At 34.2% G+C, this 14,842-nt stretch overlaps 2 protein-coding genes and 1 long non-coding RNA gene across 5 annotated transcripts; 1 reads left to right on the forward strand and 2 right to left on the reverse strand.

Annotated features, from left to right (window-relative positions):
* Positions 1-150: 150 nt before the first annotated feature.
* On the reverse strand, positions 151-5,965 carry LOC124457192 (delta-like protein 4). Its single transcript, XM_047007474.1, has 7 exons — positions 5,860-5,965; positions 4,947-4,980; positions 3,381-3,615; positions 2,391-2,668; positions 1,594-1,704; positions 1,001-1,123; positions 151-461 (listed from the first exon to the last, which is right to left on the reverse strand). The coding sequence occupies exons 1-7, from the start codon at positions 5,905-5,907 to the stop codon at positions 151-153; spliced, it is 1,140 nt and encodes a 379-aa protein (XP_046863430.1). The 5' UTR covers positions 5,908-5,965.
* A 1,066-nt stretch (positions 5,966-7,031) lies between these two features.
* On the reverse strand, positions 7,032-10,083 carry LOC124458190. Of its 2 annotated transcripts, XR_006953060.1 has the most exons (10): positions 10,057-10,083; positions 9,796-9,960; positions 9,619-9,718; positions 9,381-9,548; positions 8,756-9,265; positions 8,504-8,690; positions 8,199-8,442; positions 7,956-8,127; positions 7,694-7,854; positions 7,535-7,617 (listed from the first exon to the last, which is right to left on the reverse strand). XR_006953060.1 is itself a non-coding variant. In XM_047008252.1 (4 exons), exons 1-4 carry the CDS (start codon positions 8,227-8,229, stop codon positions 7,439-7,441), a joined length of 543 nt encoding a protein of 180 aa, XP_046864208.1. In that variant the 5' UTR covers positions 8,230-8,259; the 3' UTR covers positions 7,032-7,438. The 2 variants fall into 2 exon arrangements, 1 of the variants encoding a protein (XP_046864208.1); XM_047008252.1 differs by lacking the exons at positions 8,504-8,690; positions 8,756-9,265; positions 9,381-9,548; ... (1 more) ...; positions 9,796-9,960; positions 10,057-10,083 and having other exon boundaries at positions 7,032-7,617; positions 8,199-8,259.
* LOC124458191 lies at positions 9,546-10,385 on the forward strand. Of its 2 annotated transcripts, XR_006953062.1 has the most exons (3): positions 9,546-9,723; positions 9,852-9,988; positions 10,116-10,385. It is a non-coding gene; the product is annotated as an uncharacterized LOC124458191 (long non-coding RNA). The 2 variants fall into 2 exon arrangements; XR_006953061.1 differs by lacking the exon at positions 10,116-10,385 and having other exon boundaries at positions 9,852-10,062.
* Positions 10,386-14,842: the final 4,457 nt, after the last annotated feature.

Raw genomic sequence — 14,842 nt, forward strand, 5'->3', positions numbered from 1 at the left:
CTTAAAGAAAACATTGTTGTATAGTAAAGGTAACAACATCTATTTATTTTAATGATCTCAAATAAATGACATCAAAATAGCTGCTTACTGACTGTCTTAACTTTCAAATTTTTTTGTATGAGTTTTCTGTTTATCATTAAGAAGACTAATTTAAATCAATTCAAATAAATTAAAATAGAAACACATACCACGACGAACTATTGGAAATTGTGAAAGCCTAACTCCGTTTACAACTGCGGAACGACTCTGACGCGTGAACTGAATGAAGTAACCAGCTATATAGATCTTAACAGCCGCTGTACAAGTGACAAACCCTCCACAACGCGTATTTTTAGTGCGAACTGTAAAAAGTGATTTTTTGCTGCAATCTTTAGCGAAGTCGTATTCACAATCTCCCATAAAATCAAATCTTTTGCCATCAAATGAAGTGTAATGAGGATCACCAGATGCAATGCATGTTGCTAAAGAATATATATAAGTTTGTAGTGTGCAGTATTTTCAATTCCTATAGTTAAATAATTCAGCATGGTAAAAAAAAGAGAGTGCGATGTTGGAGTTTGCAATATGTGTTTCATTTACTTTGTATAATAGTATGAATAACAGATTTTTCCTTTTCGATATTTTGAAGAAAGCAGGTTTTTTTAAAAACTGCATAGTCTATATTTGCTGCAGCGACTCGGTTAGAAATTAAAAAAAAAATTACGGATTGAACATTTCCTTTTAAGTTGATGTGTGAATTTTCAACGAAAACACTGTTTTCTGTATTTTGCATTCCACACTATTTGCCCTGCACCTTTTCCACTATGCCAGTTAAGCATTATTATAAAGACAATAAATGCTTTAAAAAAACAACAAGGAAGCCTGCAGAGCGAAGATAATTTAATCAGGCTTTGACATTGAATTTGTTAAATGCAATTTTGACAAACAAATTGAATTTGGAATCGCTGGTGATTTTTTGAACTGCGTAGCTAAAAATGAAATTTCTGGTGTTTATACTTACATTGTGAATGTTCGCAGTTGTTGCCGCCAAAAGCAGGTTTGCATTTACATGTGTAGCTGTTACCCAAAATGTTGCATTGTCCACCATTTTTACATGGATTTGGCTCACAAGGATTTGGAACCTCTAAAATAAATCCCAAATACTATTTTTAAGATAATTTTTAAAAAATGATTTTTTGTGTTAGAGTACGCAAATCTATTTGCTGAAAGTGCAGTTACGAAAAATTGGTTATTGTTGAAAAATACCAAATTTATAATAATTCGACACGATATTGTATAAACGTGAAACCGGTCAAATGTACTAGTTTTTAGTAAAACATGATACTATAGTAGAAAACTTCAGGTTTAATATTTTAAGCCATATATAATGTGTGTTTGATACGTAGTGCAGTCAAACGTACACCGATATAAACATTTTTATTGAACAAGCTTTGGCTGTCTGTCTACAGCCTTCGACGGAGGCTAACACGTCAAAGTCTGTACACAGACACACGAAAGCTTGTTCAATAAAAAACTTTATATATTATCCTCATATATAATCACGCATTTTTTCGTGTTACGTAGTGTTACAATGAATTTAAGATTTCCAATTACTTGTTTCACAGCGAATACCAATAAAGTCTGGAGGGCAAGTACAATTGTATGAACTACCATCAACAACACACGAACCACCATTCTTACAAGGACTATGATCACAAACTCCAACTATATCAAAAATATATTTTAGAAAAAATTCATCTGACAAATTTTGAGCTATAAGTATTATTAGTAATATGCAATGGAACGGCGAATATAATTTCGGGTAACACTGATTATGTTAAAATTAAAAACCTTTATTTTTTGTAATTTTAATTGACAGAAAATATTGAAAACAACACCATATATCGCGATTTTTTTTACAAAAAATGCATGCAAGTATTCGAACACGTTTAAATTAAAATCACACTAAATATTTTAATAAAACAAAAACAAGGAAATTATTATTTTCAATTGTTGCATAAGTCACTGAACATGGAAATAATAAAGTGATTTTCATTAATTGTAAATTTTAAGTATGTGGCTGTGTATAATGGACTTGCTCACCAAAATTAGGCTTAAATGAAACGAAAGTTCGTTTTATTAAATATTTCTCTTTTAATTTATTTTTCATCGTACTGAACTTTTGAAGCCAATAACGGTTGATTTTCTAAAACATATGTGTTGTTTCTTAATTGTAAAGTTCATTATACAACAGAAATTTTTTTATATTTAATCATAAAACTCTGAATAACTATTTGTATATTTGCAGCTTTTTTTATATATTTTCGTTCTACAATATGATAAGTAGCTATAAAGGCGATAGGACTTTGTCTTAACCTGATTAAAAAAGAATTAGTTTTTGTGATTCTTACCACTCCACATTTTACAGCATTTAAAACTGTCGATGTCCTTTAGCCAATTCCCAGAATCTCGTCTTAACCCAGTGACGTAGTAACCATCTTTTTTACACACTGTCCATCCTTTTTTGTTGAAATCATTCTTGATATTTTCATGATAACAATCATTATACTTGTCGGGATGATTGACTGGTTTGCAACATTTTCCCTCTTCGAGGTTGTGTAAGTGGTTTCCCTTTGAGCGATAGAGACCGTTTAGAAAATATCCATTTGAACAAACACTCCATCCTTTTCTGAAATACATTTTTAAGGAAATACGTTTCTATCTTTATTTTTTTGAGGACTGGATGACACACAGAGGACTGCATTTACTATTTTTTGTCGTTTTTTTATTGTTGTTCAGCATTTAGAGTTAAACAGCTTATCCTGCTTATTTTTCCATATTATTTTTATATTTATGTATACAGTCTTAAATAAGTCAATTTAATTACGTAAATCTTCACTAGAAAAGTGTTGCTACACAAGTTAAAATGTAGCTAGCTACGAGCACATGGAAAACCAACCGACGAAAGATCGTAAAAAGTTTTTTCACTAAATTAAAGGACAACTTTCAAGACATTGCACCTTGTTTTTAATTGAAAAGCTGTTTAAGTTGCCACGTTTAGAGGCTAAGAATGATTCGGCTATCGGTTGCTACTAATACCATCAGTGTCCACAATTAGGTAACAAAAGCATAAAAGTACAAAACTTAAGAAAAATCAAAATTGAAAGTGAGAATAGTAAGCAGTATCCTGGATCAAACTTTGAAAAAACCTGTAAATACTGGTACGCATTTTTTTACGTTAAGCTAAACAATCACAAAAGTTCATCATTTTAAATCATAGTGCAAGTAATGTATCCAAACTTCTTACGTTTTCTTCATTTTCTCAGTAGAAAGAACTGAGAAAATGAACCAAGAGACAATTAATATCAGTTAAAAGATTGATTCTGGGGAAAAAGACTAACTTGTTGAAAGAGTCCCTCCAGTTAGCATTTTGGCAAGTACTTTTCTGTCCAATATATATTGGACTAGATTTGCAGCATTTGGCTTCTTCAAGACGGTAAAGTCCGTCATAGTTGTCACATAACGTGTTGCGATAAAAGCCAGTGATAAACTGGTTTGTGGTTTTACAAGTTGACCATCCTTGTTTGTCGAAAGATAACCACCAATTTGATTTCACACAGACTGGTTTAACGTTGACTAAAATAAATAACGTAATTTATATTTAAAAATGAAGGGACAAAGCAATAATTCATTAAAGAAGTTTTTATTGTGACTAAAAATAAAATTCTTGAAGAAACATTATTATTTGACAATATTCTTTGGTTGCATACAGAATGGAGGTAAAAAATAATCATATATTATGCGATTATGTGCATAAGTAGCTTTGAATCGGTTTTGAGGGTCATTAAACTAGTGCCGTTGCCAAGTGATCACAACTGGGGGAAGGGGGGGGGGTTGGGTTGAATATTAAATTGCAGAGTGGAAACATCGTAATATGCCGATATATTGTAAAGACAAGTACATCAAAAAACTCATTTTTATTTCGTTTTATTGCTTAACTTATTATAGGAGACATGATTGTTCTAAAAAACGTAATAAAAGCCATAGCTAATTTTTTTCTAATTTTCTATAAAAACTGAATACCAATTTAAAACCGCCCCATAAAACTCGATTGTATATTTCTAACAGGGAAATATGCTATACACTGAACGAAAATAACGATTTCCGCCGGGCTTCTGAGTAATTTAAGAGGGTGATATGAATATCTCGAGAGATTCCGAGATCATGCGCTTGACAATCAATAATATTCATTTATGCGCATATAACAATCGGCAATAGTCAAATAGTAAGTGCATCCAATAAAGTCATTAAGATGAAGCACACAAAAATTTAAATTTAAGCATATTTTGTATAACAGAGAAGTGCAGTATTACAGTTAGAAAAGAGTAGCTACCTGCGCCGTAGTATTTCTGATGGGAAAAACGTCTTTCGTACATAGTATATACATGTTACACATTCTTAATTTGCAATGGTAATTTTATATAACTTGACCATTTCCAGCTGTAAACTAACCAAAGTGTTCGTCAGTATAGTCACAGGAGTTTAGTGAAGTCCAATCGAAAAAAGCTGCTGCAATAACGATTCTATTCATAAGAGGCTAACACAATTCACACGTAAATCGCTAAACTCATGCTCAAACTAAATTTATACAAGCTTTAGAATGTATATAAAAAAAGAAATTTGTCTATCTTATATAGTGGAATTATTACTTGCACACATCGTGGAAGGTGTGCTAGCAAACAGCATCAACTAGAATATTCAGCTACAAGTAACATAAAAGAGACAAAGAAATGTTTATCTTTCACCAACTATTAACCTTCAAAGCACAATATCAATAAAGGAACTGTGTTGGTATGAGAAAACTTTATTCAGTTTGACCAAGAGATATTTCTCAAAATAGGAAAAACACTTTGTTTTTCAATTTTTGCGCAATACTGGTTGCTAAATGGGAAAAAAATTTTGCTTACTTGATCTTCTCCACCACGCATCAGCAGGTAATGTCTACAAAATTATAATGTATGTCTTATTTTTGCATATAATTGTCTGAGTAGTAATTTAACGAGACGCGTGCTTAAGATTTTACTCCGATTCGAGATATGACTTATGACAAAAAATCCAAATTACTCCTGCTAGAAGAAACAAGAATGAAAAGGAACGTTGCATTCAAGAATGATTGATTGGTGACCATTCAGTCATTCGACCAGGCATGTTTCAATGAGAAAAGAGCCAAACAATATGATTCCAATGCAATCGCACGAAAGCTTTGTCATGTTTTCCTCATGGCAATAATCACAGCAATAAAGCTTAAAATTTTATTCTACTTCATCCCCTCCTGTACCTTTAACACGAGCAAACTAGAAGATACTATAGTGCCATAAATATCAGAGTTTGTCGCACTTGTATCGGACTTCGTCAAACAAAGTTGCGGGCCTTTATGTGGTATCTAATCCTCCAATTGTAATTTTGGTCTCTTGATTGATGACCTTTTCGTTCCTTACACTTCTTTGCTTTTGCATTTTCCTGCCTGTGTTAGCAACTCAACAAGCAAACAACAAAGGAAACGCTTAAAGTCCAAACTGGGAGTGTCGCGCACCTTGCAGTTTTCAAGAGCATAAAGATTTAAATCAAGCACATTTACCTAGACTCAAACAGCAAAAACTAAATAGGAGAAGTATGTTATAACTACTAAAAGAAGCCCATGCCTTTAGGCATATGATGGCTTGTCCTACTGAGTTCTAATGTCGTCAAATAAAATATAGTATTTTATCACATCATGATAAAATAAAAAAAACTGAACGATACGTAATATTTGCTACATGTGATGCATTATATATTTAAACTACAATAGTCACGCTTGTAAAATATACTGTTGCTGCTTACCATTACGACCAGAACTGCTAACACGATGCATGTACTCAACTTCATCATATTGATTTAATGGAGCAATATTTCGTGAGGTTGATAAGTGGCCAGATTGAACAACGAATGAATTGAAATATGATAAGATATCGCTGACGTTTTATAGTGACCGTTTAACACCTCACTGCTCTGCTCTTAACCAATCAGAATTGAGAAACTGTTTCATGTATATTATTATAATAAAAAGTTATAAACAATCGAATATTATGGGAAATTCATTAACAGAGTTTAATTAAATAATCTGAAAGTCTAGAAGTATATAATGTCGATGCAAAGAATTAGCTGTATGTTATTTTATAAATTAGTGATCAATCTTATTTTATTAGAATGTTAGCTTTTGAAGACCATATGCTTTCAAAACGTTGTAATAACGCTGGAATGTGTCACAGTTCGCTAATTCTGTATTATAGAATTTGCATAATTTCACAGTTAAAATAATAAACAATATAGCTCTTATATGTTGTGTCACGTCTTAGCTGTTACGCATGTGACAAATGGCAGCCAGCCAGTCTGTTGCAGTTTCAGACAAAGAGGGATGCTAAGATGTTTAACCCCAAACAGCAAGTGCGGAAACTCTGCGATAGTGGCCTTTATGGATGTGAAACAGTTCTATTAAAATAGAATACAAATAACTAGCTCAATACTTGCATGTAAGATATAAAAGTTGCTTGTGTATATACCTATGAAAAAGAATTTCTGTCGTTTCGAAAAAAACATTTTGTGATAAGGAGAAGCATTTTGACGGAAGTTTGTCATGACTGTGCCATGACTTTACATAAAGCTTTGAGCGGCAATTGACTATATGACGCCAACACAAGCCGCTGACATATTTCTGCTCTCACGCACCGGATGCCCTAGCTGCAGCATTTTAACTCATTTTTTGTGAAAATATTGAATCAAACAAACAAAAAAATTGCTGAATTGATGCACATTCCCCATCTGCGGAAACATCATTTACAATACATGAAATATATAGTCACAGTTAAAACCTGTGCCTTTCGCAATAAGTATTTATTTTTATCTTTGTTGCTAGATCATTTGACAAACCCAAGCATTCATGACATTTAAAGGACACATGCAATCTAGAAGACAACTTTAATTTATTGTAATGCCTATAGCGTGAAAATAAGACGTACCAAGTTTCAAAGTCGTCCGCAAAATATTTTAAAAGATATTTAGGGTTATAATCGGTAAAAACACGATATTCGATGACCATTGCTAAAACGCCATGAGATTGTTTAAGTCTGAGAACTTGGAAAGAGTGACGTATTAGTTGACATAAACAAGCATCGTTCTTATATCGTTCTACGACTTGCACGTTTTTCGGAAGTTAGCTATTAAGGTAGTTTGCTACCTAATCGTATTCTTCTGAAGAAGAAGCCGATTATAAAATTGTCATCAATAACAATGAGGTACAACCTTACATGTTTGAGCCTTTGGCCAACGCGCAAGGTGGTCATAATGATGACAATTTTTCGTCATCGGAAAGCGAAGATGAATACATTCACAGAATTGGAAATGTTGAATGGTTAGTTGCATTTTATTTATTAAAACGAGATTTATGTTGCTTAATGGCTTCAGCTTTGCTGATTTTTGATTTGTGGCCAGTCAATGGGACAGGTATTTCTTTCACTCCAGCGACATAAAGAGCTTTGGACAGTGTTGGATTAATGCGTCTGCAGTAGTACAAAAGTTCTTTCATCAAGTCCTTAACATATCCTGAAAAGCAAATCATTATTTATGTTGGCTTTGCATTGCACTTTGAGAAAAGGTAAGTTTATTTTTCTGTGCTAACCATAAGTGCTATCAACTTTCACTGGTTTGATGACCCCTTGTCCTTCCTTTGACTTTGAATAAGCCACTCTCCTAATCGATGCCTCTTCTGTTTGCCCACCATTCTTCGTTTTCTGAACGTTGTTTCCATTCTCATTGAAATGAAGAGCGGCAATAAACAATCTACAAATGAATGTTAAGTTTATGTTTACAACTATTGCAACTTACTGCTTTTGCAATGATGACTTTTTTAAGTAATCATACACAAGTCATAATTATATTACCTTGCTTCCATTGATCTGTAGAAAAAATGGGTATGTTTTGGTGCAGAAAGAATCACCACTTGGTGGAAACCTTCGATGAATGAAGTCTGCTTCTGATAACTGAGTTTTCCAATATCTTTCATGAGATACTTGGACTCAACAATCGAAGACAGCTCAACATAAGCTTTTGAACCTAAGATTAGAAGTTAGTTAACAAAAAAAAAGAATGTTGATCTTACTTTGAGATTTATTCGCTTACAATACCTTTTTTTATCCACATTCTAGGCTCTAACATATCATGTTCACATTTTGGGAATACATCACTATGTCCCTCATGGATGTCACCTATATGGTTGAGAACTGACAACCACTTTGCCTTGACAAGTTCTTCATCCCCATTGCTGGAAGCAGTACACCAGTATACATGGTTGGAAATTGATTGGGCCCAATCTGACAATAATTTGCAACCACTTTTTTTTTGATGCTGCCAAAATTTTCATGTTGATTCCTGTTGGGTTTTGATTATTGATAAAATGTGTAAAAGGTTGGTTTGTTATGACAATCTATACCTTTTGCTACATGCCATACATCAAAGTAGTGCTCGATTTTTGGTCTTTGTTTTGACATGTAGGATTTGATTTGAGCATTTCTGTTTGTGGTCATTGACTTCACCTTCGTCCCACTTTCATCAAACTTTGCCAGACATCTTTTTAATCGCTCAAGTTCCATTACTCCAGAGTTGGACACTTCATTGGACTGTTTAACATAATTATGTGAGTATTCTAATCATTTTTTATGTACAGTTGTTGAAGAATTGTTACCTGAACAAGTTGTGTGTCTAAAATGTTGTAAGATTCCAAATCCATGCAGCTATATGACCCATACTTGGCACGATATCCAGGCGAATCACATCTTCCATGTCCTCCAAGGTTAATGTGCCTTTCTCTGATTGATTCTAGAAGATGCTTTAGGTGCATAAGTCAAATATTTGAAACACTGGGTATCAAATACTCTGTTTGAATATAGCTATATGTACGCTCTGACAGAAATTGTATGCCTGAGTGACGAAGGAATTGAAGAACTTTGCTGGTGCTACTACCACTAAAGAAGATGCTGGCAGCAAAGACCAAGTTACCCAAAGGCATTCGCCCATGCAGAGGTTGGCTATTCCAGTCTTGAATATAACCACAATGACATTTTGCTAGTACGTTAACCATACTACAAGTCGTTTTGGTCACAATGGAATAGCCTTCACCACAACATGGGCATTGACTCACTGTCTCAGGCAACTATCAAAAACTATGCATTTTCTCTCATTTTGAGCATCTTCCCTATAACATAAAACTTACCATCAGAATCAGAGAGATAAACGTAACGTTCTGAGAAACATATAACAGAGAAAAGCAATGTAAAGAATAGTCAGGGGACTGAATAGTTGGTACTAACGTCGCATTGTCATTGTCGGATTCTTCATTTTCGCTTAACACATTTTATTGCTCATCGTCGACGTGCTTTCTGTATCAGACCATACAGCGCTATCCTCAAAATGTTCAATTTCATATGACGTCGTCTGTGTGCTGTGATTTGTGGTTGAAATTAACTCAACCTCCGTACCTTAGCATAAAATTATCGTATTGTTGGATTTTTCACAAAAATCAAAACGGCCGAAATGGAAAGTCTATACCTCTACTTATCATATTTGGCACTTTTGTTTGAGTGGTTCTTGACCTTGCGTGTTTATGCGAGCGGATTGTTATGGCTGCTTGGCATTTCACATTGCGCTTCTAAGGTACGTCAAGGAATTTTCTATGAGTTAAAATAACAAAGAAAAGATCAAACGACATTAGTCTGAATTAGTTACCATTGTATATGTTTGTGTTTCGCTGTCTACATATATTTTGACATCTTTTATCTTAGACTAACTTCCTTTGAGGTAAAACGCACAAACATTTCGAGCCGATGTCGACACATCGTGGTCGTCGACTACAAGAAAGTCGTCATATTCTGTAAGAACGTCGTCAATAGTCTAAAATTATAAAGTTGTCTTCAATTTGGTAATGCTATACAGCTTAATTTTTGATAAATGTAAACAAATATTGCAAACTATAACTATAATATTCACCTCTTGCCTTCGTCTCTTCTCAAATGCAGTTCTAACATTTGTTGGCTGCTTCCTTTTAGATGCTACACTTGTGGGTTCCACAGAGTATTCAAAAATCGTGGGTACAGCATCCTTCTTAAGGCGAAGCCGTCCTGCTGTCCATCCTACTGATTGCATCGCTTCAAAATTTTGCACGAAGCACGAACTCTCGAAATGTTGCGAGAACAATTTTGAGCTCATTGTTGGCTTCCAATTTTTGCGTCTGATTTGTTCAATCCAAATATCTCCCATGCGCTTGTTTTCGGGAAACGAAAAAAAAAGAAACCTTTTGCTGCGTTTGGTGGTTCTTAGAAGAACCGTTTTTACAATTAAATGCGGCACAATAAACAAAATTTTCAATGCTAAATTGTCATGTTGTTAAGAAGTTACCAATATATTTTGAACGAAGCGCACAATTGACCGCGTTTAGCTAATGTCAACTATTACGTCAAAACGACCTTTTTCCAATCGGTAGCCGTCGTTAGCTCGTCGGGCATTTTCAATACGTTATCAGTAAAGCATCAACTTTAAACCTCCATATCTTCAAAAATATTTATCCTTTGAGTCTCAAACTTTGGTAAACTATTAGTTGGAGCTATACCTTTATCTAAATCTTAAAGGACACATTATGTTGCATGTGTCCTTTAAGATTTGCAGCAGAGCCAATCTTAAACCTTCCTACTTCTTGGCACCCAAGATTATTTCCAGACACATATGCAATGGTACCCCTAACGTTTCTTGCAAGCCCTTTGATTTTTCATTGATATTCTTCGTCCTAGATCCAACACACAATAATGTCATTATCTACCAGAGGTGCGAAAAAGGGGTTTGGTTGGGGCAAATGGGGGGCGACTGCACCCTTCCGAATATTTCCCATAAAAATTAGATCTTTTTCACAGTTCTGGTTTGAAGTTTTTTAGGTACCCCACGTTATACCTTTTCAAGTTCAGAAAGCTCTTCCATGAATGAACATCACAGAGAATTAATACCATATTTCTTAATAACAGGTCTCCTTGCAATTGATATCAGTTCTATTGCTTTTAACTGCGACCGATATCGTGGTAAAATGTTACCCAATGTGTAGTAAACAAGTCCTACGTCAAATATAGAGAAAACAAGCAAATTAGTTTAGAATATTTTCAAAGTTGACTTGCAATTTGTGTTTTGTGAGCATGAACTCATTTGTGCAGCGATTTGTGGCAACACTTTGCTGCAACACATTGGACAAAATGTCAAAATTATAGTAAATTAATTAGGGAGGAAAGGAATAGGTCAGGCAATAAATCTGATATAATCTGGAAAGATTAATAAATGTGGCTGATGTAGACCTATAAGTACTGTACCTAGTTTATGTTTCACTGTCTTGCTTCCCAGGGGATTGACAATTTCTACTTCATCATAATATAATACAATTTGAGGAGCAGTAGGATCGATGGAAAACAAGGGATGGCTTTTGAATTTATTGCCATTACAATAATTTGATAACAGCCCATCTTGTATTTGGTGTGAATGCAAGACCTAAATAAGTATATATAGATCATTTAAATATATTCTTGAAATAAGTTTGTTAAAAAATTGAAGCATTGGAGTGCCCAAATGGTGAAAAAATATGGTGAACAAACATAACTTTGGGCAGAAAAGCCAGTCAGCTGCTACATCTAGAATAGCATGCTGTATATGTCACTAGTTTTTTATGTTCAAAGGACATTGGCAACGAAAATTTCTTTTTATACGTTTATCGTAGATAGCTGTGGAATACTTAATTTCGTGTATCTTTTGAATTTTACTGTTGAGAAAATTTGACATAAAGTTGAATCCTTATCCGCCATTTTGAAAATAAAACCTTATGCTAAATTATGCCGGAAAACATTACTGAAGTCATTGGCTGGTATCCACTGAATGACATAATATAAAATAATAGTATTATAATATATAGTACATTTGTTCACTGGAATTTTAAAACAAAAACAACAGTCGGCGGTTGTTAAGATTAACAAAAGTTGTGTAGTTTATCACGCTTATATACTTTTCCAATATTTAGTCGTTATAAGACGTAGAAACGTTTATTTTAGCAGATCTTTCAAGTAGGTTTTGCCGACATACCAAGTGTAGGCCCAGACAACAACAAGGGTGTTTTATACACTGAACATTTCGTGCAAGAGAAATATTTCATTTTCCCATAATACAAACCTGTGACCAACAAATGAGTTATACGTTTAATTTATTATTTGTATACACAAGAGTCTTTGAAAGATTATGTAGTTTTAAAACGGTGATAAGATCTAAGCCGCTATGTTTTGTTCTTGACTGTAGAGTTTCGTTTATCCGCAATGTTTTACGTGCGTGTTTGCGTGCACAATGTACAAGTACACTTTTCGATTAACTTTATAACTTGTGAATGAATACAAGTTTTGGGTGGATCACTCATGCATTTTGCTTTTGCGCAGTTTGTGACAATCCCCTTGACAATGATATGGCATCGCAATTGCAGATCATGACAAAGAACATCAAAGAGCGTCTGTCTAAGACTAAATTTATGGTCTTTCGTGATAACATGCGTATTTAAAATGTGTAGAAAGTCCGTCTGGTGACGCGAAGCGTTTTCGTATGCAAGCATAAACACAAGCAGGAAATGGTAATCGATGTTTCTTCCCCAAAATTTGAAAAATCCACCTAGAACATCTTTGATAGGCAACTAATCGATACAGCTTGTGTATTCTCTCTAGATCCTCATCAGACAGGGGCCAGTTTTCTTCAAGATGCCGACACGCGTCTTTAACACACTTTCTGAGAGCATATTGTCCCTAAATTCTTGGTGTGTTGTCAAGCAATTTACTCCTTCAGTTTCTGTTTGGCCTAGCAAAGCCTCATACTCATCGTATTCAAGCGCTTTTTCGTGGCAACAAAAACACTCGATTACCTTTTTTGACAAAGTACAATGTCCAAACTTACACCAACTAAGAGTTTGAAGGCGCTAAGCATTTGCTTTCTCAAATTCAGTATGTATTTCATCCTCCGACGAGGACAAGTCGCTCTGCTCACTCTCCCAGTGGCGTGCGGTGACCGAATTTAATAGGCAAGCGCTGACAGTGATTCCACAATGCATTCAGTCATGTTGTACAGGTGTCGTGAAAATACCGAATGTAGAAGTAGAACATAAAAGGATGAAAATTCCTATGCTATATATTTTATAGGAACATCAATCTTATTTATACCTTACATCAGTTACATGATATCTACCGGATACAAATATCAAAACTACTACGCAAAAGGAAGCTCTTGTCAATATCATAATCTTGTATTACATGCTACAGATAATATCTTCTACATACATAAATTGCAAGACAATAGGCGTGAAATGTATTGTAGCAGTCGTGATTATAACAATTAAGAACAGCCAGTTTCGCGCACAAAATTGGCACGGTGTGTTACAAATTGAGGCCATGGCGTTGTTTAATGTTTATATTTTGGTATAATGACGTCATGGCAACGTGTTCTCCCGTTCTTCAAAATGTGTCTGGCACTGAACTCGTACGTTTCAGAATATCGGAGAGTCGTGTTTATTATTTAGTATCTTGTACCTTTTATTTTTAGTCATTAATTTACGAATTCAACGACACAAGACTGACAAGAGCATAGTGTTTTGGTCATAATGCTAGTCATACTTTACCACAACACATGTTTGCGTGCATTTCGATATCTCTGCAGACTGCGGCCCCTGCTTGTTTACGCACATTGTGCGCAGAAAATAATAAAATAACCAGTAAAGCACCTACTACTTTGAATTAGAAATCAGAACATTACCTTTCGCTCTCAGTCATCTTTTAATAAACGATAACATTAACGGCGTGAATAATTCGGATGTCCAATGTGTTGAATATACGAATATTATTCGTGCGCTGATATGTGTTTAAAATTGGTGATTGCTAGATAGTATACTTCAAAATAAGATTTCCGCTGGGAGACTGGTGCGAGTTTTGCAATATCTTCGGAAAAAAGAAACGAGAGCATCACGAATAACGAACAAAGATAGAGCGATAAACCCTGGGTAAACCTATTATCAATGAGAATAGTTTAGTGTAGGAGTTTTATTGTGATGAAGTTGTTGGTATTTGATTGAATCAGTATGCTAGAAATTCATTCTCCTCAAGGTAAGAATCGCAAAAAATATATAAATGTATTGAATAATTATACTATTTTACTCATATAATTGAAGCAAATTATCAAGATATACAATAAAATACATCCAGGAATATTCACTCATTAATATATATGTACATATATATACGACTATGAGATACAAACATATGAGACTGCGAGATATACAAAGATATATGTCGAATTCAGGTAAATCTTTAACAAACGAAATTTTACACGGGTTGAGCCGGTTGACACATCAACAGCCTTATTAGGTAGCAATATTAGTCTACTACAAATTTATTTACATTAAATCAGTTTATGATTAGCATGATATGGCATTTGAGAACAGTACCTATCAGGTTATTAATTAAGACCAGACACTATATTTTTCTCTGATGGCTGATGCAACACTTTGTCTGTTTCCCACCCTGATTATCATCACTGCAACATGTGAAGAGAGAAACATAACCTGTGTATAGCAATATACTTATCCATAATTTTAACCATAATTGTGCAATGTCCCATAATCCAAATGTGCTTTTCTATGGCCTTTCATTATGTCTCATGCATGATTATTTTTATATATATAGTGGTGGATCTAGGAAAATACATTGAAACAGTCCATCAA

This window comes from Xenia sp. Carnegie-2017, unplaced genomic scaffold (genome assembly GCF_021976095.1).
Source record: "Xenia sp. Carnegie-2017 unplaced genomic scaffold, XeniaSp_v1 HiC_scaffold_6, whole genome shotgun sequence".
Taxonomy (NCBI): domain Eukaryota; kingdom Metazoa; phylum Cnidaria; class Anthozoa; order Malacalcyonacea; family Xeniidae; genus Xenia; species Xenia sp. Carnegie-2017.

Bases quoted from the DNA above. Each gene is read 5' to 3' on its own strand.
- LOC124457192 (XM_047007474.1), bottom strand. From the start codon at position 5,907: ATGATGAAGTTGAGTACATGCATCGTGTTAGCAGTTCTGGTCGTAATG. The intron at 1,705-2,390 runs GTAAGAATCACA...TTTTTGATATAG, and splicing joins ATGCTGTAAAATGTGGAGTG to TTGGAGTTTGTGATCATAGT. The intron at 1,124-1,593 runs GTAATTGGAAAT...GATTTATTTTAG, and splicing joins TGGTATTCGCTGTGAAACAA to AGGTTCCAAATCCTTGTGAG.
- LOC124458190 (XM_047008252.1), bottom strand. From the start codon at position 8,229: ATGTTAGAGCCTAGAATGTGGATAAAAAAAG. The intron at 8,128-8,198 runs GTATTGTAAGCG...TTCTAATCTTAG, and splicing joins TAGAATGTGGATAAAAAAAG to GTTCAAAAGCTTATGTTGAG. The intron at 7,618-7,693 runs GTTAGCACAGAA...TTTGCTTTTCAG, and splicing joins GAAAGTTGATAGCACTTATG to GATATGTTAAGGACTTGATG.